The sequence below is a fragment of the Canis lupus genome, chromosome 12 (assembly GCF_048164855.1).
Source record: "Canis lupus baileyi chromosome 12, mCanLup2.hap1, whole genome shotgun sequence".
Classification (NCBI taxonomy): domain Eukaryota; kingdom Metazoa; phylum Chordata; class Mammalia; order Carnivora; family Canidae; genus Canis; species Canis lupus.
The window spans coordinates 25,801,074-25,827,030 of NC_132849.1; the positions used below are offsets into that span (position 1 = coordinate 25,801,074).

General features: G+C 45.4%; 1 protein-coding gene across 3 annotated transcripts in view; it reads right to left on the reverse strand.

Moving 5' to 3' along the window:
• The window catches only part of ST3GAL5 (ST3 beta-galactoside alpha-2,3-sialyltransferase 5), a 51,292-nt gene extending 25,583 nt beyond the window's left edge, over positions 1-25,709 (reverse strand). The window contains exons 1-3 of one of the 3 annotated variants that reach the window (XM_072770075.1): positions 25,545-25,587; positions 17,409-17,524; positions 593-716 (exon numbers count right to left, since the gene is read on the reverse strand). In XM_072770075.1, the coding sequence (XP_072626176.1) occupies positions 593-714 (122 nt within the window). In that variant the 5' untranslated portion in view covers positions 715-716; positions 17,409-17,524; positions 25,545-25,587. Of the gene's footprint in view, positions 1-592; positions 717-17,408; positions 17,525-25,544 lie in introns of all 3 variants that reach the window. The other 2 variants (XM_072770074.1, XM_072770077.1) reach the window with 2 other exon arrangements.
• Between the last annotated feature and the right edge of the window lie 248 nt (positions 25,710-25,957).

Sequence of the window (25,957 nt, forward strand, 5' to 3'; positions counted from 1 at the left end):
GGTTGAAACACCTGTCATCTTTCTGGGTTTAATATTTAAGGCTCTTCAAAAGCCTGTAAGGGGACTTTAATTAACCATATTTTTAGATTAACTTAAAATAGCTAAGGGGAGGGATCCCTGGGTGGCGCAGCGGTTTGGCGCCTGCCTTTGGCCCAGGGCGCGATCCTGGAGATTCAGGATCAAGTCCCACATCGGGCTCCCGGTGCATGGAGCCTGCTTCTCCCTCTGCCTCTCTCTCTCTCTCTCTCTCTCTCTGTGACTATCATAAATAAATAAAAAAAAAATTAAAAAAAATAGCTAAGGGGAAAAGCCCCCATTTGTTATGTAAGGGCAGGAAGGGTACACGTAAGAGCCACTCTCTCTAAGGCAGTGAGGCCTGGGGACAGGGCCTGGGAGCTTCCTGGCTGGCGCTGCCCTCTCACAAAGTATAAACCCAGACATCTGTGTACCAAACCTTCACTTGAATGTCCCTTTATATGACGTTCTGACCAAGTATGAGAGCTATCCCCTTTGGGTCCCACTACAATCTTCTCCCAGTTTCCCACAGCTGACCCAGCCAGGGGGATCGGAAGACCCGAGGGCTCATACTTACTTAAGGATGTCTTTTAACAACAAGTTGGGTCTTCTCATCTTGTTTTGAGCTCGGGTGTACCATTGCAGAGAGGGTCTTGAGCGATCGCTTCTCAGTTTTACATAGTTATACTCACTGGGCATTGCTGTGAAGAGAAGGAAAGCCAAAGGGAAGGAAAGGAGGGAGGTGATGTTTATAAAAAGACTTTAGGGGGGCATATCCATGGCATAGAATACTACTCAGCAATAAAAAAGAATAAACTAGTGATATACCCAACAACCTGAATGAATGAATGAATGAATGAATCTAAGGTAACTATGCTGAGCCATGTAAACTAACAGTTTACATACTGTATGATTCTATGTATATAACATTCTTGAAATGTCAAAATTACAGAAATGGAGAACAGATTAGTAGTTGTCAGGAGTTATAGAAGGGTAAGCTGAGGGTGGCAGGATCCTTGTGATGATGGAAATACTGTGTTTTGACTGTATCATCAATATTCTAGCTGTGATATTATACTATGGCTTTGCAAGATGCTGCCAGTGGGGGAAACTGAGCAAGGGGTACAAGGGATCTCTCTGTATTATTTTTTATAACTGCACATGAACCTAGTTATCACCAAATAAAAAGTCTAATGTTTTTCAAGAGCCTTTAGCTTTTAGAGGTGCATACAGAACTATTTACAGATAAACAGGAGAAATGAGGTCTGCTTCCAAAAAGTCAGGGAGGGAATAAGAGTGGACATGGGGGAACAGATAAGACAACATTAGCTTTACACTGCTTAAGTGTAAAAGCTGGGCATGGGGTACATGGGGCTCATTATACAATATTCTCATGCTTTTGTACATTTGAAGTTCTCTATAATAAAAAAAAGTTTAAAGAGGAAGTGTTATATTAAAAACAGAAGTATTACACTAAGAAAAAAAATGGCAATTTTCAAAGACATTTTTCTCTTAAAAATTATATGTTGAGTATACCTGTCTACTTATTCTTTTGAATTAACTGTGTTTTCAAATTTTCAATTTCTAAATAATATTCGAACGGGTACTGTAATAGAAATCAGTATGTCTACCCCTGTATAAGTTTCCCCCTTCCTGACACCTGGGTGGCTCAGTGGTTGAGCGCCTGCCTTCAGCCCAGGGCATGATCCTGGAGTCCCAGAATCGAGTCCCACATGGGGCTCCAGGCATGGAGCCTGCTTCTCCCTCTGCCCATGTCTCTGCCTCTCTATCTCTCTATGTCTCTCATGAATAGATGAATAAAATCTTTAAAAGAAAAAAAAAGTTTTTTTCCCTTTCCCCTCAACTGGGTTAAATGCTGGATTTTTTAGCTGGGTGCGTGGCCTCCTAGCATAAAGACTACATTTCCTAGCCTCCCTTGGAAATAGGTGTGGCCTCACGACTAAGTTCTAGCCAATGGGATACGAGCAAAAGTGACTTGTACAACTTCTAAGGTGTCTTCCCTGGCATACACCTTTCCCCTTTTTCCTGCTGGCTGAAATACTGACCCAGGATGAGCCACTGTGGACCCTACCTAGAGCTCACCAGCAAGGGCTAGTGGGGTAGTGACAGAGAAGGGGCCTGGGTCCCTGTACAACCCTAAGGACAGAGATGCTATTCCACCTTGGATTGCCTGCCTCTGGGCTGTTGTAAGATGGAGAAATAAACTTCTGTCTTGCTTCAGCAATTGTTAATTAAAAGTGAAACCATAGCTTACTAATATAGGCGTTTATCATATTATGCTATTATGATATAAACTTACATGTTAAGCAATAATATCTTTACTATAGATTTCCAGTCAAGAGGCAGTAATATGTTAGTAGACACTTTATTTCCATTAAAGTTGTGTCATTTCCTTTGAAAAAAATCTTTTATCAAATCAACTTTCAAGTATTGTTTTTGCTACTGGAAACAATCTCTCCCTCAACTCCAACTCTCACTGTTACCGCTACTCCAAATTAAGAATTTTTGTAGATATGTATCCTCCTGAATAGTTTCAAAAAACAGTGCCAAGGACCTCACTAGTAAACCCCTGCTGAAGAACAAGTGAGACCCGGAAGGTTTTTTCAGACACAACATCACGGTTACTTAAATGCATGGCCAGTCAAGTGATGGGAACCTGCAGGCTATCTGTAACCAGTACATACAGAAAACAGACATTTCTAAGCTGTCCGGGTTTTTACAACCAGAATGACCCACAATTCACAGTGAGGTGGACCTCCAGCCAACACAGTGACTGCAGTGTCAGAGAGAAATGGTTTCCACCTCTTCCTATTGCTGGTGCCCTGGACAGCGCTGTCCTGCAGGCCACACGCCCATGAACTTCCCTTCCCACACTGGCCAGCTGGCTTCCCGCTGAGTTGTGATTGTGGGACATGCAGGTAGAAAACTGGAAGACAGCACGAAGAGGCAACCTTCCCGGTCCCCTTATTCAGCACGGCCTCTGGCAGGGGCAGTGACAGTCACAGGCAAGAGAGGGTGACTCCACATGACTCTAGCAGCACTGGTGGCATCCAGTATCCTCAATTTCTCCTGGAGAAAAGCGATGGCACTTCCAGCAGCTTTATTATGAGTACAAGCCTCAGCCCAGAGTGACAGAAGACTCCTGACCTAACACTTCTACATCTCTCTCTCTCTCTCGATGTTATTTATTTATTTGAGAGAGGGAGAGCACGAGTAGGGTGAGGTGGAAAGGGAGAGAGAATCTCAAGCAGACTCCAAGCCAAGTGCAGAGCCCGAAACAGGGCTCAATCTTACAGTGCTGAGATCATGACATGTACCTGCTGGTTGTTGCTACTATTATCACACAGAAAGGGAACCTATAGACACCCAGTCTCATTTGACAGGATTTATCTGTTGGGGCTTTAAGGCTCTTGTGTCTTTTGATCACCCTTACTTCTAGCTGTAAGTTTGGCCCTAGCTCTATTATGGAGTTCTCTCTTCCATCCATTCCCTTTCCCTTTCTGGTGTTTCTGGAGAAGCAACACCCTCCTGGAGCTCCTCACACACTCCCCCAGGGTCAGGTCCTACCCAGCATCCTCTCTCCCCTCTCACCCCTTTCTCACCCTGCAGAACCTCTAAATGCTCAGTGTTCACTGGCCCCTGTCACTGTTCCCATCCTATCTATCTTCCTTCACTCCATCTGCACACGTCTGGGATATCTTGCAACCGTACTTCCTCTAAAACCTCTTGAACCTTCCCTTAAACCCCCCTATGCACATCTTCTAACTCCAAGGTCCCGGTCTCCACCCCCAGCACAGCCTTTTCCTTGTCCCACAAATACTTACTGCAAGGCTTCACCACCTGCCTTTCACTCACCTCCTCAAGAGAGAGATTCCCAGACCCTTGTCTCTGTGCAGACCTCTCACCTAAGCTCAGACTATGCGTCCAATAACCTGCCTGCTATCTTCACCTCAGACAACATTACAGAGGAGAACCTGGTATTTTCCCCTATTCCTTATATCATTTGGAAGCTGTGCTATCCAAGCTAAAAATCTCCATGACAGACATTTTCAACTCAGGCTTCTAACTTTCATTCCCAGCCTCAACCAATCTCCAGGGCCTCTCGATCATACCTTCCTGAACTTCTCATGCCCATTGACATTCCCCAGCGTTCAAGTCCCTGGACTCTCTCTGTCTTGATTCTGTCCCCTCAAAGCCATCTCTCTAAAATATATATCTGTTTAATGGTTTCTAGCTCATCTCAGGTTTTATGACTCCAGGGACAAACCTGTCACAGTCTGGCCCCTGTTAGAAGCCCGGATGTGCCAGATTGCTACCTCAGTGCCTTTGTACATGATGTTACCTTCAGTCTGGAATTCCAGTGGGAACCCCCAACAATCTGCTTGGTGAATCACTTTTCATCCTTAAAACCTTCTCCTCTGTGAAGATCATTTTTCAACATCATGGCTGTCCCTGGACACTTCCCCATCTTTGCTTACTGCAATGAGCTGACACTGTCTGTGTATATTTAAGGTCTCCTCTACCACTTTGCAAGCACTTGGAGAATGAGCTGCAGGGCCAGAACTTTGTTCATCTTTGTATCCCCAACACTTAGGATAGAACTTGGCACACAGCAGATCCTTAGGGAACATTTCGCATTGAATGGAATGTGTGTTGCATGCCTGTGACCTGTCATCAAACAACATAAGCATCCCCCTAAAAACGTATTTTCCCCAAATGCCTACAATAAAAACTGAAACTGAACGCTAACAAATTATAATAGCAAAGAATGAAGCATAAGCTCTACTGAAACATCTAAAATGTTCAAAACCAGGAAATCTGTTGGTAAATTATCACTGCAAGTCATCACTGCAGAATCTGTGGAATCTATGACCACAGCCTCAGCATCACCTGGGGGCAAGTGTGAAATGCAGAGTCTCAGGCCCCCCAGATCTGCTAAATCAGGGAATTCATATGAATATTAAAGTTTGAGAAGCACTAGCTTGTAGTATCTGATATGTACACTTATTGACACAGATACTGTAAGAAAAAAAGGAATTTTATAAAAATGTATAGAAATATACATAGAAATCATGTTCCATTCATGGATGTTTCCATTCAAGGTAAGAGAATCTGACTGCCCACTGAGTTTCATCAAGTCATCCTACTTGATCTTGGAAGGTATTCTTCAGATTTACAAGAGACTATGCAGATTCCATGCTCTTCAACATCACAAAAGGTTGGGTCATCTTCACAAATATACAACTGTCATACAGCTAGCTAGGTGGCCTTGAGATGCTCCCTCAGAGAACCTGGGATTTACCAGTTTATAGTCTTTTTTAGTTCTGCAACATCCACAGTTCATTTATTTCTTTCAAATGTAATGTTCTATTTGGTGGAGGAGGGGTTGCTTAATGTTATACAAACATTAAGCCATGGGCATGTTTTGTTAATTATTGCATAACTGTACCATTAATCCCAAAAGTAATTATACTTTAAGCTAACAAAACGATCCAAATGCAGGAGAAGACTGTTTACATATTCCATAGGTGTATATAGGCATAAAGGTATTTAGAAGGAGACATACTTACAGGTTATCGACAATTATGGGTTAGTTCATTTTTAATTTTGCATTCTTTTTATATTACCTGAATTCTGTGCATTACTACTTTTATTTTTGAAAGCTTATAAAGATATTTTCATGGGAGGAGGCTCCTTACCCTATGATGAAAAGAAATTTGAAAACCACTCCAACAAAAAAATATTCCTAGGAACCCTAAAAGCATCTCTTTAGTGTGTTAGTGACAGTATCTCATAAAGTATTTAAAGGCAAAAAGTAGAAACTAAGTTACTATTTTGGGGGGAAGTCTGCTGAGCTAGAAAAAACATATATTTGAGAGAAGCAAAATGAAGAACATTGACACTCAGCAAGTCCAGTCTGTCTGAGGAGCAGAGACTGAGCTCCCCCTGCCATTCTATGGAAGTCTCATGCCCAACTCTATTTGAGCACCAGGGGGTTTCAAAACACTGGTGAGTGAAATTAGTGGATAAACGAAGGATGAGAGAGGCCCTCCTAGAGCTTCAGCGGGCTCCGGCTCACCTGCTCTAGCCCGGCACTGTGGCATCTGCTGGAGAAGCAGGGTGTGATAAACATTTCTGCACACTAAAGCCACCCCTGCCCAACTTGTGCATGCACACACACACACACACACACACACACACATAGACTGTATTTGCTTTGGAGATCTGGACCCTCTCTGCTCCATTCATTTATCTAATGTGAAGAATGCTTAGTTTAGAATAATAAAACCACTACAGATACACCCTACTTACCCAAACTGCCTCTATGGAGATTCCTACATGCATGCTTCATTTTGTTTTTATAATACTATCAGCAGACATGTTATTTATAATTTTTTTCTTTTTAATACACATTTGTCCCTGTCTCCCCAGCAAGAATATAGATTGCATAGCAGCAGGGGTCTTCACCTCACTCACCACTGAATTCACAGTGCCTAGGATGTTAAGCGGCACATAATGGGCATCTAGTACATATTTATTGAATAAATATTCAGTTTCTTATGAGAGCTTCAGAGGTGATGGTGGTTTCAGGCATTCCTCCAAGGACTTTTGTTGGCAGGCCATCACCAACAGCTTGCCTATCTTCTTCTGTCCCATGGCACCCTCTTGTCCTTCTTCCCCATCTCCTTCATGGGTAGCTCTTCTCCTACCATCGAGAAGGGTCCCAGGGCTCATAAGTCCTAGGGTCCCAGGGCTCATAAGTTTAATCCTCTTCTCACTCAGGCTCCAGGGATGAGCCTTCACATAACAGCTTTGCTAACCATCTTTATGCAGAAAAGCCTTGGCTTTCAAAATTACGTATTTCTATTCACACACAAAAACATAACATATCCTTCTTAAACGCTTATACGCCTGATGAAGAAATAATTCTTATTAATGCCCTGATGGACAAGAGCACGGCCTACACTTTCCATTTGAGGAAATCAAACTAACATTTTCAAAATTAAGAACCGTTCAAGACAAGAGTAGAATAGATACCACAAAGCAGGACATGATAAACTGCCAAATTACCTATACAGACAATTATTGGTACAAGAGTGGACAGGGCATTAATATTTATTGGGAGTAAAGCCTACTATGTACTTAACCTGCCGAAGGTCATGCATGGAGAAGTAAAGGGCTGAGAATTCTAACCCACATCTATTCACCTCCAAGTGCATTGCATGCCCTTCTACCTGGAAGAGCTTCGGAAGGCTAGATATGCATATATGTGAAGGGTCTTTTGTTTCTAATAATGAAGGCTTGACAAGGCACAGATCACTATAAACAAAAATCTGAACTTGAGAAAGCAGGGAGTAAGCCAACACGGCTGGAGTGGGCTGCCTAGGAAGGTGAATAGGTATAGCTCAGATGTGAATATGGCAGCTGAAAGAACATGCCTTTTAAGGTGGGAGGACTTCACGGCAGGAGAGAAGGAACACCAGTCTGCTGCTTGCTAGGCTGCCCGCCCAGGGACAGCAAGGGAGGGTCCTGGATGCTCGCTGCTGCCCAGATGAAAGGGGAGCCTGAGGCCCATCTGGTGAGGAGCAGGAAGAAGGGACAGGACAGGGACCGGACGGGGAGCTACTGAAAAATGATGAAAGGAAGAGTATTAGCGACAAGAAGTGTACAAACGGAAAGCTGCATCCCAGTTACAGAAAGACAGGGATGGAAGTCCGTTTTTGTAGTTTTGTGATGATGTGATTAATATGAGATGATAAATAACCAGATAGAGATGCCCAGGAGACAGTTGGAAATATAGCTTGATGCAAGAGAACATCCAGCCCACCAGCCCTTCCCACCAGGTCCAAGAGAGCTAAGCCCTAAATAAGGCATCCATGGTATGGAACAAATTAACTTTTCCTTTAATCAGACTGGTATGAGTTATGTATCATCCACGGAAAGTTGAGAAAATGATCACTCAAATCATGTTTGGGGTTTTGTGTTTTAGATGAAGACTTCTACTTGATAAAGGAGAACAAGAGAAGGCAGGAAGCCTGTGCTTCAGGAGAAGACAGCTTTGGGGTGCGCAGAGACTCAGTATGTCATGGTGTCCAGGAGAATGCGCGCAGCATGAGCAGAGGGCATAGCAAAGAGCAGCTGGGTAGGGAGGGAAGAGGCATGCTGTGAGCAGAAGGAATGGAATGAGCAACATCCAGAGGCCTGGCTAATATAGGGAAGAGCAAATGACTGCATATAGCTGAGAAAGTGTGGCATGGGGGTGGCGGTGGGGGGTCGGGGTGCAGGCAGGAGTTAAGGCAATATTATGGTCCTGTTGGATGTGCCAAGGACCAGTGCCAAAAGCACATCTGCCCCACTCTGCAGATTTGCCCTACCGCTGACTAAGGAGGTACAAAAGACTAGCCCTCTGGCCTCTAGGTGGGATCACCTTGGGAGAACAATTCAAGCTCCAGTGCTCCCTGAGAGATCAGCTGGGACCACAGCTCTGCTCAGCTCCTTTCCCTGCCTCCCTCCCCCCAACCTCAACCTCTCCCTCTTTCTCCTGGAAGCCCCCTCAATGAACCAGGGGTCCCCAAAGTCTTGTTTCAGGCTCTGCTTTTATGGAACCCAACCTAAGACAGGCCATTAGGTCAACATATGGAAGACCACAGAAGGTCACAAGAAGCCCTTGAGGATTTTATTCAAAGGGAGGTCAAGAGAAATGGAAGAAAACCACTGGGGAAGCAGCAGGGCCCGTGAAGGAAGGGGTGGAGAGCCTAAGACAAGAGGGGTGTCTGGTGGGGAGCCAACATAGGGTTCTCAGCTACAGATCCTGGGTGCGTCAGCAAAGATGGCAGCAGCCTGGGGGCAGGGCGGGGGAGGAGAGGGCGGATACGCTTGGGCTGCAGCACCCACAGGCTTTGCATAGAGCAGACGTGCAGTTCATGTGGCAGGGAAGATGGGGGAGCGCTCTATAGAGAGAGGTCACAAGGCTGGTGGCTGTGGAATCACTGAGATCTGCTTGGCCTTGCTGAGTTCCAAATGCCTGTAGGCCATCAGGCTGCTAAATTCTGTGGACAGCTGAAAACCCAGGCCTGGGGCCCTTGAGAGGGATCTCACTTAGAGTATCAGTCAGGGGGTGCCCTGGGCTACATGAAGTAGGAACCTGGGTATCATGGCTTTTAGCCAAGTGTGGGTTTCTTTTTCTCACAGAACAGGAAGTCTAGCAAGCAGGCTAGTCTTGCAAGCAGTCTAGCAGGGCTAGTGCAGTGGCTCTGGTATGTCACAGATGTCCCCAGCTCCTGTCAGCCTCTGTTCTTCTAGCCTTGGTACATGGGCAACCTCCACCCCACAGTCCAGGTAGGAAGGAGAAGAGAGAGGAGATGGAAACAAGGAGAAACACTTATATCAGGAGAGGGAAAACTTCCCCGGAAACGGACAGGCTTCCATTTATATCTCTTTGGGCAGAACTATATCACATGGCTGCCCCCAGCTGCAAAGTCAGCCAGGAACTTTTTACAAGCCGGGCTGGCTGCTTCCCCAAACAAAATTTGGGTTCAGTTGGTAAGGAAGGGAAGGGGGGATCTGTAATAGTCAATAGTAGGATGTGCCACACCTGAAATAAGGTCCTGGGGTATCTGGATAAAAGGTTAGTAGTTGAGACTGCTCTAAAGAGATAAGATCCCCAAGGGGAAGAACAAAATGCAGAGCTGTCTTAACCCCAGGCAGCCCATCTTCAAGGGGTTGGAGAGGAAAGGAAGGAAGAAACACACGAGATAGCTTTGGAAATCAGAAAAGGAAATATTAGGCAAAATCAGAACTGTGATGTGACAATTCCAAGTCTGGGTTCAAACAACCTGAAACTCCCAATTATTTAAGAGAGGGAGCACACTAGTTCCTTTTTTTTTTTTTTTTTTAAGATTTTATTTATTTATTCATCAGAGTCACAGAGAGAGAGGCAGAGACATAGGCAGAGGAAGAAGCAGACTCCCTGCAGAAAGCCTGATGTGGGACTTGATCCCAGGACCCCGGGATCACGACCTGAGCCAAAGGAAAACGCTCAATCACTGAGCCACCCAGGCGTCCCGCAAAATGCATTTTAAATTGCTTTACCCTAAACAAGTAATATGGGTGCCCACATCAAAAAGGGCAATGTCTCAAAGTTCATTTCATCAATTCTGTGAGAATGCAGAGATGAGCTGATAGACTGAGTCTAGAATGAGCCCCTACTTTCCAGATACCCAAAGTCGAGGGAGGTGAGAACAGGAATATATTCACAGCAGTGGGGGTGGGAGGGAGCGTGGGAGCAAGAAGACTGTTCAGAAGTGCAGCACCTGCCACCCAGCATACACACAGACACAGTTTAGTCACAGAGTTGACCCCCGCCCCCTCCAGGCCAGCTTGCTAAAGCTCATCCATGGGCACAGGACAAGAGGAGGAGGGCTGGGGCCCAGGAGCTGTGGAACAGTGGGGATGAGTGAAGTCTACACTCAACTTCCTCCTGCCCTCGCCCCACAGGGAGAAGCAGTGGGGTAAGGTGGGGGAGGGGTGGGGGAGACAGCATTGTAGCCAGAAAAGCTCAAGAGGACACCAGGCCAGGGCCTCACCTGTGGCTTCCAGAGCTCTGGGTGACAGGTTACTCCTCTCCTACTGATCCCAGAAGCCAACCTGTCCTCCCCGTCCAACCAGGCAGACAATCTAGGTGGCTCATTCTAAACCAGTTTTAGCCATGGAACTTTGTATGAAAGCTCACTTAAAATCCCAAGACCTGGGGTACCTGGGTGGCTCAGTTGGTAAAGCGGCTGCCTTCAGCTCAGGTCATGTTCCTGGGGTCCTGGAATTGAGCCCCATGTCAAGCTCCCTACTCAGTGGGTAGTCTGCTTTTCCCTCTCCCTCTCCCTCTGCCCCTCCACCTCTCTCATGCTCTTTCTCTCTCTCCTCTCAAAACAAAACAAAACCATAATACAGATAAGAGGTATACAATTAGGTGAGTCTGGGTAGTCAGTCATTGAACATCTGACTCTTGGTTTCAGCTCAGGTCATGATCTTAAGGTTGTGGGATCGAGCCCTGCATCAGGCTCTGCACTCAGCAGAGAGTCAGCTTGAGATTATGTCTCTCCCACTTTCCTTCCCTCACATGCTCTCAATCTCCCTCTCTCTCAAACAAGTAAATAAATCTTTAAAAACCCTGCATGCAATTGATCTTTTGCAGGGTTTCTCCACTTTAGCACTACTGACACTGGGGCTGGGTAATTCTTTGTTGTAGGAAGCTGTCTCAGGTAGGGTGTTTAGTAGCATCCCTGGCCTCCACTCACTAGATGCCAATAGCATCTCCGGTCTCCTGCCTCTGCCAGCTGTGACAACCAATTTTAGTATATGTGCTACCGAAGTGAGCACCAGCTGTAACAACCAAAACTGTCTCCAGACACTATCAGATGTTCCCTGGGGGGACAAAACTGCCCCCAACTTTACCTACTGGAACAAAATCATTGTCTCTATTAAAATTCCAAACACTATCATATTTTTTAAGTACTGAGGGTTATCAAACTCATTACGAAAAATGAAAATCAGAGTAGACTAAAAATTGAAGACCCTTGGAGTTTCAGTATCTAATCTTGTTAATGTCTGGTTTGGGTTGCTTGATCTCAAGAAACTGGATTCATCAAGGTAAATGGTCGTGTTCTCACCTGTAAAATGTGTCAGCCAACAGACAGGCACAAGCCTGCATTCACACAGCAGCCAGGGCCGAGCACCAGACTGCAGAGGAGGGTTCTTAGATGTGCATGGGGATGGAAGGAGCACACTCCTTTCTGGATCTAAGTGTCTCATGCAAAGCACCTTTAACCACCCCATTCCATTTCCACCACCAAAGCGGGAAAAACTCTCTCTACACAATCCTTTCCTGTTTCTACTGCATGGGCAGGGTCTTCCTTCTCCTTTAGGAATGTGAAATTTCACCCGTGATACCAAAATCCACAAAGGAAGTGCTGGTTTGAGCTCTGCTGCTGAGACCATACTCAATCATCTCCTGTCTTCTAGGATTTGTTCAATTGAACTTATCAGTGCCTGCCACCAGGTGAGGACACAGAGAGATGGTTCTCCTGGAACCAGGAAGAGGCTCTCGCCAGACACAGGATCTCTAATGTCTTGATCTTGGGCTTCCCAACCTCCAGAACTGTGAGAAATGAATGCCTATTATTTAAGTAAATAATAAATAAATAAATAATGCCTCCACCACTGCCCTGGCCAGTGGTTCTGCAACTTGACCAGGCACAAGAACCACTCAGAGGCTGTGAAGTATGCAGATTCCCAGACCTCATCCCCAGAACTTCCCACCCGGCAGGACCAAGTAAGGATGCAAATGTGTATTCTAAGCAAGTTCTACAGAGTTATGTGCGTATGGCACTTTGAGAAACCAAGGCTACATCTTTAGCCTAAAGATTTTCAGATCCTCCTACAAACTGTGCAGTTACAAGGACCTGTCTTCTGAAATGAAAAATAAGTGTTGCTCCATTAATGCAGTCCACACTCTATTAATTTTGATCACCAATCAAAATGTAAACATGGCAATGAATCTGAGGTCTGTCTGCCTATTAATCTGCTAGTCAACGGGTATTCCTCTAAGGTTGAGAATGCATCATTACTAGCATTCAATTGCTGGCTTTTCATATGTTTAAAAGTGCTGGGCAGCCCAGGTGGCTCAGCGGTTTAGCGCTGCCTTCAGCCCAGGGTGCAATCCTGGAGACCCTGGATCTATAGAGCCTGCTTCTCCCTCTGCCTGTGTCTCTGTCTCTGTCTGTCTCTCTCTCTCTGTCTCTCATGAATAAATAAATAAAATCTTTTAAAAAAAAGTGCTAAAGCAGGGGCACCTGGGTGGCTCAGTCAGTTAAGCATCTGCCTTCAGCTCAGGTCATGATCCTGGGGTCCTGGGATTGAGCTCCACAGAATTGGGATCCCTGCTCACAGTGGGAAGTCTGCTTCTCCCTCTCCCTCTGCCTCTTCCTTCTGCTTGTGCTCTCTTTCTGTCAAATAAATAAATGAAATCTTTAGAAAAAAAAAGCGCTAAGGCAATTAATCCTGAATCCTTGGAATACATAAACATTCTCCAAAACTAGAACACGTCCAGGAGCTACACATGGTATTTCTCCAAGATTTCACTAAAGTGACAAAGTTGTTGACAGTGCAGCACCTCTTAAAAATCCAGAGCCTTAAAAAAAAAAAAAAAATCCAGAGCCTTCTCCCCATCCCCACTCTCTCTGACACTCCTCTCCCCCTCATTCCCCTTCATCCTAGGGCCTCCTGCTCCCACCCTCACCCCACCTCAGGGTCCTCTGCCTCTGCTGGTCCTCCAAGTGGCTCTCTCCTTCACCCTCTTTATTCTAGTCTTTGTTCCCAAGTCACCCTCCTGGTAAAACAGCATTCCCACCCCTGAGCCTTGTTATTCACTCCTGCTACTGCACAGCACTCATTACTACTCACACATATTTGCCTGTTGTCTGTTCTCCGCACTAAATACAAGCTTCCTAGAAAAAAGGCTCTGGCAATTCAGTTTATGGTTATAACCTCAGGACCTACAGCAAGGCTCTAAATACTTGCAAAGGATGGACTCATCCAAGTCTCTGCAGGATAGCCAACCCAAAGTCGACAAGAGGCAGACATGAAAACCAGATCCTTGCCCGTGTCCAGATACCACAATCACTGGGCATTTGTGAAGTGTCCAGAGCATGCCTGACACTCAGAGAACAGGGATGGGGATCCTTTATAAACAAAGTCAAATGACTGTCCCACCCACCATCATGGGAAATAAAAGGAGCAGCTGGATCTGTTTTGTTTTGTTTTTTTAAAAGGAGAGGAAAGAGATAAAACAGTCAACAGTGCCGCTGTTTGATAATGGCCAAGTCAGCTCTTTCAGGATGTTTGCTAATATGTAAAAAGCAGGGTTGGATGAGAACATTTCTAACTGCCTCTTCTTCCACTAAAATTTATGAGTCTCACCTGCTTTTCAAAGTAAGAACAGGAAACATAAAACTTAGCTGATTCAATGGATGCTCATACATTACAGCTATTTAGGAGAGAGAAATAGGAAGCTGGAATAAGTGGAGGGAAATGGACTTAAAAATAATAATAAAAGGGGAAAGAGAGAGTAGGATGGAGAAGACAGAGTGGAGGAAATGGAGTGGGGGGGGGCTAGGGGACAGGAAATTATGGGAGAGAAGAGCTGGAAGGGAGAAACAGATAGGAAGGAGGAAGAGAAGCTTCAGTGTTCTCATATTCTGTTCCCTGGAGCTGGACAGTCTCCCAGGAACCCCTCTCTGCAAATTCTAATATGCAGCCCCAACCACACACCCACCTCAGGCCCTAACTCAGAGCTCCCCTTCTGAATCCAAGAACTGCCCCTGCCACGCCCGCCCCTCTAGAGACTCCCCTAGATGACATAAAATGCAGTGGTGGCTGGTAAAGGACCCCCTCCTCACACAGAACATAGTAAATGCAGGATTTCTACCAAAACATACAACCTGACAGTCTGTCAAGGCAGGAGAGAGGACTATCTTTAATGGGCTCATGCCCAGGCTCTGGGCAAAGTGCACTCTCCAAGAGCTCTGTGTCTTATTTGCTGGCAAGCGCTTGACCAAAGTGTCTTAGTGAAGTGCACTGATCTCACGCATCAACACTCTCCACTGTGTTTAAATATATTTTTGAAGTTACATTCTGCCGGGGAAGCCTCTTGTACAGGACAATTGGGGGTGGGAGCAGGAGTGAAGTCTAAACCAAGTCTACTACACCAAGTAAACATGTGAGTCAGAGCTGGTGGTTCAGCTGCCTGAGGACAGCCAGCAGGAGGGAAGTCTGAGGAACAGCAGCATTAGAAAGAAACCTTCCTGTTAGGTGAAGCTGCACTATTAATGCTCTTCCACTGTCTTTTGCCAATGCCAGGGGGAGCCAAGCCAATGATGAAGAGAGCTCAATGTTGTGGGAAATGACTTCATTAGTGACCACAGAAAGGGGAGACCCTGAAAAGCCCTATGTGCCTTCTGATGCTAGACTGTCCACAGCACCACGACCTGCAGGCTTCTGATTTTCAAACTTGATTTTCTGACATAATCTCAAACTTATGGAAGGATTACAAGAATAGTACAAAAAAATTCCCATATATCTTTCACCTGGACTCCTCAACTGTTAACAATATACCATATTTGCTCTCTGTCATTCTATATAACACAATATACCGTGCATATTACTTTTTTAAAAAAAGATTTTATTTATTTATTCATGAGAGATACAGAGAGAGAGACAGAGACATAGGCAGAGGGAGAGGCAGGCTTCCTATGGGGAGCCTGATGCGGGACTCGATCCCAGGAGCCCGGGATCACGAACTGAGCCAAAGGCAGATGCTCAACCACTGAGCCACCCAGGCATCCCAGCATTTACCTTTTTGACCATTTGAAAGTAGTTGAAAATATGACATTCCCACCTACCCTGGGAAAATATTTCAGTATTTCCTGAATATAAGGATATTCCCTTACACAACCACAATATAATGATAAAAATCAGGAAACTATCGTTGCTTCAATACCATCTAATCTAAAGACCAGACAAAAAGTTCTTTATTAGTTCCAATAATAGCCCTAGAGCAAAAAGGATCACACGTGGTGTTCAGTTACCACATATTTTGAACCTCCTTTAACCTGAAACAGTTGCTTTATCTTTCATGATCTTTGCGTTTTTGAAAAGTACAGGCCAGTTATTTTGTAGGATGTCCCTCAATTGAGATTTGTCTACTTCTTCATGATTGGATTTAAGTTATACATTTTTGCAGAAATATCACAGACTAATGCTGGGCTCTTCTCAATGCATTTTCTTAGGAGGTACCTGATGTTGGATTTGTCCCACTGCTGGTGATATTAAATTTGATCAACTGGTTAAAGTGGTGGAAGGCAGGTTTCTCCACTGTCAAATTACTATTTTTCCTTCATAATTAATAAGTAACTTCGTAATTTCCTTCGTAATTAATAAGTAACTTGATGGTCAATACTTAGAGACTAAGCAAATATCCTCTTCCTTATCAAATACTTATTTCGGCACCCATTGGTGGATTCTTGCTGGAATAAGGGTAAAATCCAGTGTGAGGACACACAAGGTCAAACTTCAAGGAAAAAAAATGTGGGCTTGTTGAAACAGTATTTCATGAACAAGAATTAGCATGTGAGACTTAATTCAAATAACCCTGGGTTATGTTCACTCTGAGTAATTAAGGAGAAGAAAAAAAAGAACACCTCTAGATTTACTTCTGAGAATATGCATTAGTTTCCTTAGCATGCTAATTTCTCTCATGGCAAGCCATGCTTGCTGGAAACTCAGCCCTGCAATTTGCAAGGTGTCCGGTGGCAGCAAAGAGAGACACCCACGTCCAGAGAGCTGACAGCTAGAGTCATCCTCGCCCAGAGGCTCGATTCTCCAGCGGCCAACGTTGAGGCACTCAGCTTGGTGATTCCTGGTGTGCTGTGGAGTGGCACAGGGAGGTATATTTGAAAACAAAACCCCCAACTATCTACTGCCTTAGATGAGCCACAGTCAGGTTTAGGAACTCTTGACTTGGCTCATTTGAGAAGTATTTTTTTAAAGCTCTATTATCACAAAGTTAGAAACTTCAGAAATTATTTAACAGCGGAAAGAACATTCTGAAATCACATACTGGTTGTCATACTACAACCTACTGATATCCACTGTTAACATTCTGGTCTGTCTTCAGTCCTTGCATACATATATTTTATCAGGATTGGAATCAAAGTGTCTATACCGGCCTTCTCCAAGCTGGGTTCTACTGGAGAATTAGGCCCAACAGAAAAGGATCTGAATACCTATTTTTCTCAATTCTCCCAACGATGGTCTATAACTAGAATCATTCCTGAAGCACAGAAGAGAAGTTAATTCGTTACATACCATGGTTGCCTTAGAGTAGTAGGGCTTAATTCTCCCGCAGGCCCCCACTGCAGAGGTCTGGCCCATATTGTTGGATAATTTGCTTCATTTCCCTAATAATCCATTTAATAAGCACCTTCCATACACCAGGCACTGGGAATATAAAGATAAATAAGACACAGCCCCTTTCTTCTTTAAATGAATAATCCAGCCAGTAAAGGTGAAAATATCTTAAAACCCCAAACACCAAATAATGCCCTGACAGAGGGACAGAAGTACACCTGGAGCAGCCAGGAACCATCACCTCCATCACAGGATAGCAGGGAGGCTTCCCTGAGAAGATGATGCAGAAATGAGTCCCTAAAGGATGGGCAAGACTTCAGAGAAAGACAGAAGAGAGAACAGGCATTCCAGATGGAAGGAAGGCCATGCCAAAATGCCCAGAGAGACAGGCTCAGGCCTGATCAGAGTACCTGGTGAAAGTGGCAGAAGATGTGGCTGAGCAGGAACCAGGCCCTCCAAACGCACCCCAAAGGAGGATGCACCAGGTGGCTGTAAGTGGTTCCAGAGCGAGGATGGCCAGCTCAGGCTGAAATGAAGAAGGCCAGGGGAGAGGAGATCAAGGGAGAGGTCACGGAGTTTGCTACAGCTGAAGGCGATAGGGGAGCCAAACCAGAGTGGGCGCAGTGATTAGGGAGCCGATCAGGGGACATGGAGGTAGATGCCACACAGAACTTGGTAACCGAGCTGGCAGTGCCTGTTCTAGGGGCCTGCCAGCTGAGATCTGGCCCACATAACTCAGGCCAGTAATGGGAAGAAGAAAAAAAAGAAGAAAAAAAAAAAAGCAAAGTCCATGTAAGAGGGCACTATACAGCTCCATCATTCCAATGTTCTCTGAGATGATGTAATGGCGAAGGTGGTGGTACCCATCAGAGAAGGAGGCCAGAGGGAATGACAGGTGACCCTGGAGTAAACTGAGGAGAAGTGCTCAGAGAACTGCCCCTCCTCTTTGAGTCCCTTCAAGCTCTCACAGCTCTCCAGTGGGGGTTCTCTGTGACAGCCACCATCCAGGTGGGTAGGGAAGGGAAGGAGAAGGATTCACTAGGCACTTTACGGTTTACGTAGTAACAGGATTGAATAAGCCTCGATGTCCTAGAAGAAGCAGACTAGTTATGTCAAACTCAAATCAGAAATCAGTAATGACCCTGGGAAAGGAAATGAAGGGACAACAACTGGAACCAGAAGTTCGACAGGCCCTCGCAGTTTTTGAGACTAAAGGGGTGGAAACGATCCTATAGAAGAAAAAAGCGAGTTTTGTTTGGGCCATTTCGAGCTCAGGACAAGTTAAATATGCCTGAACTCTTAAAACCAACAATATGTATTTAGGTCTGTCAAGAAACAGGGCTAAAATAGAGAATTTCCTTTTACACCCCAATTACACATCCCTTTTACTCTTTTGCTCCAAATATTTCGGCAAGCCCCTAAAGAGGCACACTGCCACTCACATAACCAGTTTTTTGGGGTTTTTAAAATTTTATTTATTTATTCATGAGAGACGCAGAGAGAGAGGCAGGGACATAGGCAGAAGGAGAAGCAGGCTGTCTGTGGGGAGCCTGATGCAGGATTTGATCCCAGGATGCCGGGATCAAGACCTGAGCTGAATTCAAGCAGATGCTCAACCACTGAGCCACCCAGGTGCCCCTCACATAACCAGTTTTAATCAAGCATGGAGGTGGAGTATGGGCCTGGGACTACAGCACTAGTAACTCAGGACAGGCTCTTCTTCCAGAGGCTCTCATTACCATACTTTAAAAGTCAAACAAGTAGATCTACCACCAGTGTAATAATATTCATAGTATTTCTTTCAAATTTATTCTATGTTGGACATGAGGGGTATGTTACAAGATGCTTTCGATTTGGGGGTGGGGGAAGGTAGGTGTCTGGGAAGGGGTTAGGAAAGGTCCTCCCAGGAAGGCAGGAGTGGGAATTGGTGGATGTGGGCAGGCAGGTGCCACCTGAGCAGGCACAGAGGGAAAAACTTCACATGGAGTGTCTGAAGATCCAGCCTGGAAGGGAATAATGTGCCAAGAGAAGCTGGAAAAAGAAGCAGGTCATGCCGTGGCAGGCTGGAATTTTATCCTGAGGTAAAAGAAAAAGGGTGAGCATAGGGGACAGGGAGTTAACTGGAATTGGATTTTGGAGACCTCTCTTGAGGTCAGACTGGAGATGCGGAAGTCCTCTTGTACCCTGAGGCCAGTTAGGAAGCTGCTGTAGAGACTCAGAGGAGTGGTGATGGTGTGGCAGGGAACACACCAACCTGGAGAGGGAACAGAGCTGTCTCAGCCACCTCAGGTAACCTTCTCAAGAATTTCCACAGGAGCCATTCTGAGGCATGGGAGGGCTGTATTTGCCTCCAGGTCAGACTGCCTGAGTCAGAATGTCCCCTGGATGTTTCCCCTGGGTTCTCTCCCCTATGGTTCTTAGTTAGCCTCTCTGAGCCTCAAAATTCTCGTTTGTAAAAAGAGGATAATAATGACACCAAACTCATATGGCTTTTGTGAAAATTAAGTGAGTTGACATTATAAATAAACAAAATGACACATATATGAAAAAACATGACATACATATATTAAACATGAGGATAAACAGATGAGAATAAGGTGAGGCAGTACAGCATTTGTCTTTTTTCCTGTCCTATCTCTGTGTTGTAGCATTTAGGTTTGTTGGGAGGGGGGTGAATTTAATAAGAAGATTTTTCACAAAGAGCTCACTCCCTCTTCACCAACCAAAAAACACTGCTAGATTCCTATGATCCTAGATTTGCTTGGCAGGAACTGAACCCCACCACCAGAGTTAGCTCTGACTGTCCCTGCCCCCAGCTCAATGTTTACAGGCTAAGATGCAGAACTGCGTTGTCCAATACAGTTGCCACTAGCTACATGTGGCTGTTAAGTACGTCAAACATGGCCAAAACAAATTGAGATGTGCTGTATACAGTAAGTAAGAGATACACCAAGCTTTGAAGACTTAGTATGAACAGATCAATGTAAAATAGCTCTTTAACAATTATTATATTGATTTTGTAAAATATTGAACATATTGGGTTAACTGAAACATATTGTTAAAATTAACTTCACAGGGTGCCTGGGTGGCTCAGTTGGTTAAGGGTCTGACTCTTGATCTTTGGTCTAGTCTCAGGGTCATGAGTTCAAGCCTTGCACTGGGCTCCACACTAAGTGTGCAGCCTACTTTAAAAAAAATTGGGTTGCCTGGGTGGCTCAGTTAGTTAAGTGTCTGTCTTTGGCTCAAGTCATAATCCCAGGGTCCTGGGATCAAGCCCCACATCGGGCTCCCTGCTCAGTAGGGAGCCTGCTTCTCCCACTCCCCACTGCTCATGCTGTTTCTCACTCTCTTGCTCTCTAATAAATAAATAAATAAATAAATAAATAAATAAATAAATAAATAAATAAAATATTTTTAAAAATTAATTTCCCCTGTGTTTTTTAAAGTTTCCTTTCTTCTAATTCATTGGCTCTGTTTTAATTGCTATGTTCCCAACTTCTTAATTTAGCTAATTAAATCATTGCCATTTTCGTTAATAAGCAATTAAGACTGTACATTTCCCCCTTAAATACCAAGTTAGTTGCACCTCACTAGTTTTTTGAGTATACAACTCATCCTACAAGTTTTGACATATATGTTTACCATTATCAATTATCTTTCAAATCTAAATATTTTCAAATTCAAATTTTCAAATATATTCTTTCAAAGTATCTTTTAATACGGATATAATTTAGTTGCACTGTGTTCAGAGAACTTAAATCTGTATGATACTGATTATTCTAAATATGTTAGGACTTCTTTCACAACCAGGTATACACTCAATTTTTATAGAAGTACAATCTTCACTTGCTGGGACCATGTTTTCTATATAATCAGTTTGATCAAGCTTATTGTTTGCTGGAATAATTCCTTATTCATTTTCACTCAGCTTGTCCTATCAGTTATTGAAAGATGTATGTTAAATCTCCCACTATGATGGCAAATTTGTCAACTTGCTTATCCTTCAGTTACTTTTTACTTTATATAGGTTGAAGCTGTGTTATTAGGTGCATAAGAGTTTAGAAGTTCTCATATTACTCAGAAATTGAAACTTTGATGCAGCTGTTTGGTTTTTTTTAAGATTTATTATTTATTTATTCACCAGAGACACAGAGAGAGAGAGAGAGAGAGAGAGAGGCAGAGACACAGGCAGAGGGAGAAGCAGGCTCCTAGCCAGGAGCCCAATGCGGGACTCAATCCCGGATCCCAGGATCATGCCCTGAGCCGAAGGCAGATGCTCTGAGCCACTCAGGAGTCTCGCACCTGTTTCCTTTTAATTTTTCAAATGTGGTATATGTATACAATGGAATATTAGCCATTAGAAACGACAAATACCCATCATTTGCTTTGACATGGATGGAACTGGAGGGTATTATGCTGAGTGAAATAAGTCAATCGGAGAAGGACAAACGTTATATGGTCTCATTCATTTGGGGAATATAAAAAAATAGTGAAAAGGAATAAAGAGGAAAGGAGAGAAAATGAGTGGGAAATATCAGAAAGGGAGACAGAACATGAGAGACTCCTAACTCTGGGAAACGAACAAGGGGTGGTGGAAAGGGAGGTGGGCGGGGGGTGGGGGTGACTGGGTGACGGGCACTGAGGGCAGCACTTGATGGGATGAGCACTGGGTGTTATGCTATATGTTGGCAAATTGAACTCCAATTAAAAAAATGTAGCTACTAGAAAATTTTAAGTTATATGTGGCTTGGGTTATTTTTCCGCGGACAGCACTGGTCTAGAGAGAGGATAAGCAAAGAGTCTGCACCAACCACCAAGCCCTGGAAGACTAAGGACTTGACTGCAAAAAATAACAAGCAAAGAGGGGAGAGTCTTGGCAGCTCTGTTAAATAAAGCACCATACTCTGTCTTCCTCTCTTGCTGCTAGAGTGTAGATAGGAAATGAGACCAAGATGTTTCTGAAAAGCAGAAAGGAAGTGAAGAACAAGACAGAAGCAGAGAAAAAAGCAGAAGCTGAGAAAACACAGTCAGGGAAGAAGGAACCCTACACATATAATAGAACAACTACTTCTCTTCTGAACTCAATACGTTTAAGCCTTTAATTATGAAAATGACACTTAATATTAAAAACAGCCTAACTGTTCAAAAGGCAGAACATTAAAATAGATCCATTAAAATAGACCTTTTTTGTTATTTTTATCATTTCTCTCTCTCTGAATTAATCATATCATATGATACTTAGCTATTATGATTCCAGATAATAAAAACTTGAAGGGAAAACGGAAAGAATTTATACATTATAGGAGTTGGTGAACCACCCGATAACCTAATCCTGGATATTTTTTCCATGCTGGAAGAAGAGAATAAAAATATCTTATATGGCCTCAAAAGACCAAGAAATGGGCTTTTCCTCTAGGACATGGGGGAATTCCTAGCAGAAGTCCAGAAATACAGAGAAGGCAGATCAGAGAAACAGAAACAAGTATAGAAAGTACAATATTAATGGAACCAGAGGGAGAAGAGGTTCCCAGAAGTGTCTGCAGCAAGAAGGCTGGGATCTGAGATAAGGTAAAGCAGTTTGGCCAGAGAAACTCTTTCCTGACAACATTGCTCTTGGGTTCCCCACAGCTCAGCCTGTCCTGCTGCCTGACTCTGGGGTGACTGGGTCATGGAGGTGACTCCACTTGCCAAGAGCATGTGGGACATAGGGCGATGCCAGGTAGAAACTGATCACAACTCCCGGTAGGACTCCTGACTGTCACCTTAGTGCATTCATCAGCTAGAAGAAGGATGTATTAACACTATACCAATAAAAATTAACCACTAATTACCATTTAATAACCATATTGATAATTATACTAATAACAAGGTTATTATTCAAAAACTGGAATAAAATAGCTTTGCCTGCATCTCCCAAAGCTGAGTATACACAGACCCATGACCGAGCAATCACACACCAACTATAACCCCCATCAGAAATGCATATGTATGTATACCAAAGACAGGTACAAGAATAGTCACAACAGCATTATATGAGATAGCCAAATGCTGGAAACTGCCCAAATGTCCATCAACAGTGCACAGATAAATATGTGATATATTATTCACCCAATGGCCAAAATCAGCAACAAGAGTGAGCACACTACAATGAGAGGCAGTGTCATGACTGAGTATCCGAAACCCAGCTCATAAGGAAAGATGGCAGAATCACAGACATTTATACAAACGTGGACAGTCAGGCGTAGGTTATCCTCGGGGATGTACGGTCTGGAAGGGAGCACATGAGGAGCTCCTGCTTCTTGATCTGAGTGCATGGGTGTGTTCAGTTTGGAAAACTGGTGAACAGTACACTTATAGTATGTCTACTTTTCTATTAAAAAGAAAGAAAAAAAGAAAAAGCTCTCCAGGTAAGATAAGCCTGGTAGTGTCCTTGTACCCCTCTAACCTCATTTGTCTCTTATTCCCTTACACAACTTCCTTACTCCCCCCTCTGCATGTGTGCTTAAGCTTGGGTCTCTCTCCCTGGGGAACCCGCATGTCACCATCCATATTTATGGCTTCTTCCCACACGAGGCTGGTGATTTGAACCCCGCTCCCCCATTTTGGATGCCTTTGCTAACTTACACCATTCACAGGGATCCAGTCCTAGCTTCTCCTTTTTCAGCAGTTAGGAAGTTTGTACCATCATTATGTATCTTCCCAGCTGTTTTATTTCTGCTCAGCTAGACTAAAGACATGAAGCACGCCCTCTGGGAATGATCTCAACCCTCCGCAAGCCATTCAGATTAAATCGTTCCTCAGGAGCTAGAAGGGTATGGAAGGGGAGTCTTGATCCTTCTCCCAGGAATGGCTGGCTCCAAGACACACCCCTCTGCCCCCCAGCACCTGGATGGACTCCCACAGAGAACTCTGAGCCTCTTTTTATGGTCTGTTCACCTCCCAAGGGATAAATTCCCCTCACTGCTGCCAAACAGCATGGGGCTAACTTGGCAGCTTGTACCAAAATCATAAGCATTTTCAAAATAGGTAGTCAAAAACATGAGCTTTTAGAATTTACGCCTGTCAGCCCTTTCACTCTTCCATTAACCCCCTCACGCCTTCCCAGCTCACTCATTTCTTTTCTGGCCTAAAGAAAGAAATGGCTACTGATCATAACTAAGGTTCATTCCATCTTACAAAAACAGCAGCACTCGCATAATGAACAGCCACAAAAAAGGACTCAGGACATCCTGGTTATAGTGTCCTGGCAGTTCATAGCAGTCTCTCCCATCCAAGAAATTTAGGTGATCCTGGCTCTAACACTAGAAATGTAAGACATTCTTCCAAGCTGTCAAGCTTTCCAGATTACACAAGTGAAACCACAACCCATCATGTTTTTGAGTTGGTGCCCCTTCTCTCAACAGACATGGATTCCTCTTCCAGTTTCAAGATATGCATCTCACTATGGAAGAGCATTAGCAGTTATAAACCAAGAGGAGAGTGAGGCTAAACACCAGAGGGCAGGAGATGAGTCTCCTTCATCTTTGTACCAGGGCACCTAGCTCCCTGCTTGGCACAAGCAGGCAAGCCAAGGGCGCCAGATGAAACGCAGCACATAAAACTATTTTCTCTTTTAGAAGAACGATACCTAATTAAGCAAAGGCCACATATGCGAATTAAGACAAGAGGACGTAAAATTCATTTTTCGAGCCATCTATTGATTTGCAGGTCCCTCTTCACTGGTAAACACCTTCTTCGGTCAGAACCACTGAACCGGAGGCCCGGAAGGAAGCACATCCATCAGCAGCTCAAGCCTCCCACTAGAGACGAGGAGACAGAGAGCCCCACAGGGGGACCGGTGTCAGCCAAGGTCACCCAGCTGGTGTGGGGTGGGGACAAGACCCCGCCTCTCCCTCTTAGCCCAGCTCCTCTGAGAGATGCTCTCCGAAAACCTTGCGTTACTTACTACCAGCGTATAACGAATGCATGCCCACGTCAAGGCACTGCTTACAATTCAAAGGGAAGCAAAAGGTCACCAGAATGTGTCTCTTCCGTAGGGCTGGCTGCAGAGAGGCGGCAAGGAAGGTCTATGGAGAATTTCTACCTGCAGACGCCACATACCGCGCCTTCCCGAAGGATGCAATGGGCAGCTGGGGAAGCTGCTAGTTACCCTACAAAGGGTTCCCCAATCCCGTCCCAGGGTAATGAGTGAACTCGGCTCCGATGGCTGGACGCTTCCACCAATGAATTAAACCCCGAGCCGCCGCGGAAAGCCCGGGGAGAAAGGGCGACTGGGGCTCGACCCGACACCCCGGCAGTTCCCCCCCTGCGCCTCCGCCGCGTCCACAGCGGCGCGGCGTCCCCCGCCTAGTCAGTCCACGCGGCGGGAGGCCACGACTCTCAGCCCGCGCCCCCGCGAGGCGCGTCTAGGGGCGCCGAGCCCGGGGCGCTCCCCGCGGGGCCCGGGTGGAGCCGCGGGGCCCAGCCAGGCAGGGGCAGGGGCTGATCGCTGCCGCCGCCCCCAGCCCGCGGGCCCCGCTACGCCGAGAAGGGGCCGCGCCACTTACCTCGGCCGGCAGGTGCCGCCGCCGCCGCCGCCGCCTCGGTTCGCAGCTGCAAGGGACGCCGCTCCGCGCCGCCCGCAGCCTTCGTCCGCATGCTAGGGAGGGGGCGCTGGCCGGCCTCCAGCCCCGGGCCCCGCGCCCCCGCCCGTCCCCGGCGCCGCGCTCGCGCCCATTCAGCACCGGACCGTCCGCTCCCCCGCGCGGATGCGGAGGAGGGACGCGGGGCGGGGACGGCAGTCACGTGGACAGGAGCGACCAATCGGAGCTCGCGAGGGCGTCCCGCGGAGGCCCCGCCCCCAGGACGCGCAACCCCTCCACCCAGAGCGGTAGGGAGAGCGGGGCGCCCCCAGCTGGACGTGGCGGGCTGGGCTGGTGGCCTGGGAGAAGCCGGGGCGTCGGGCGCTCGGCGTTCTCCA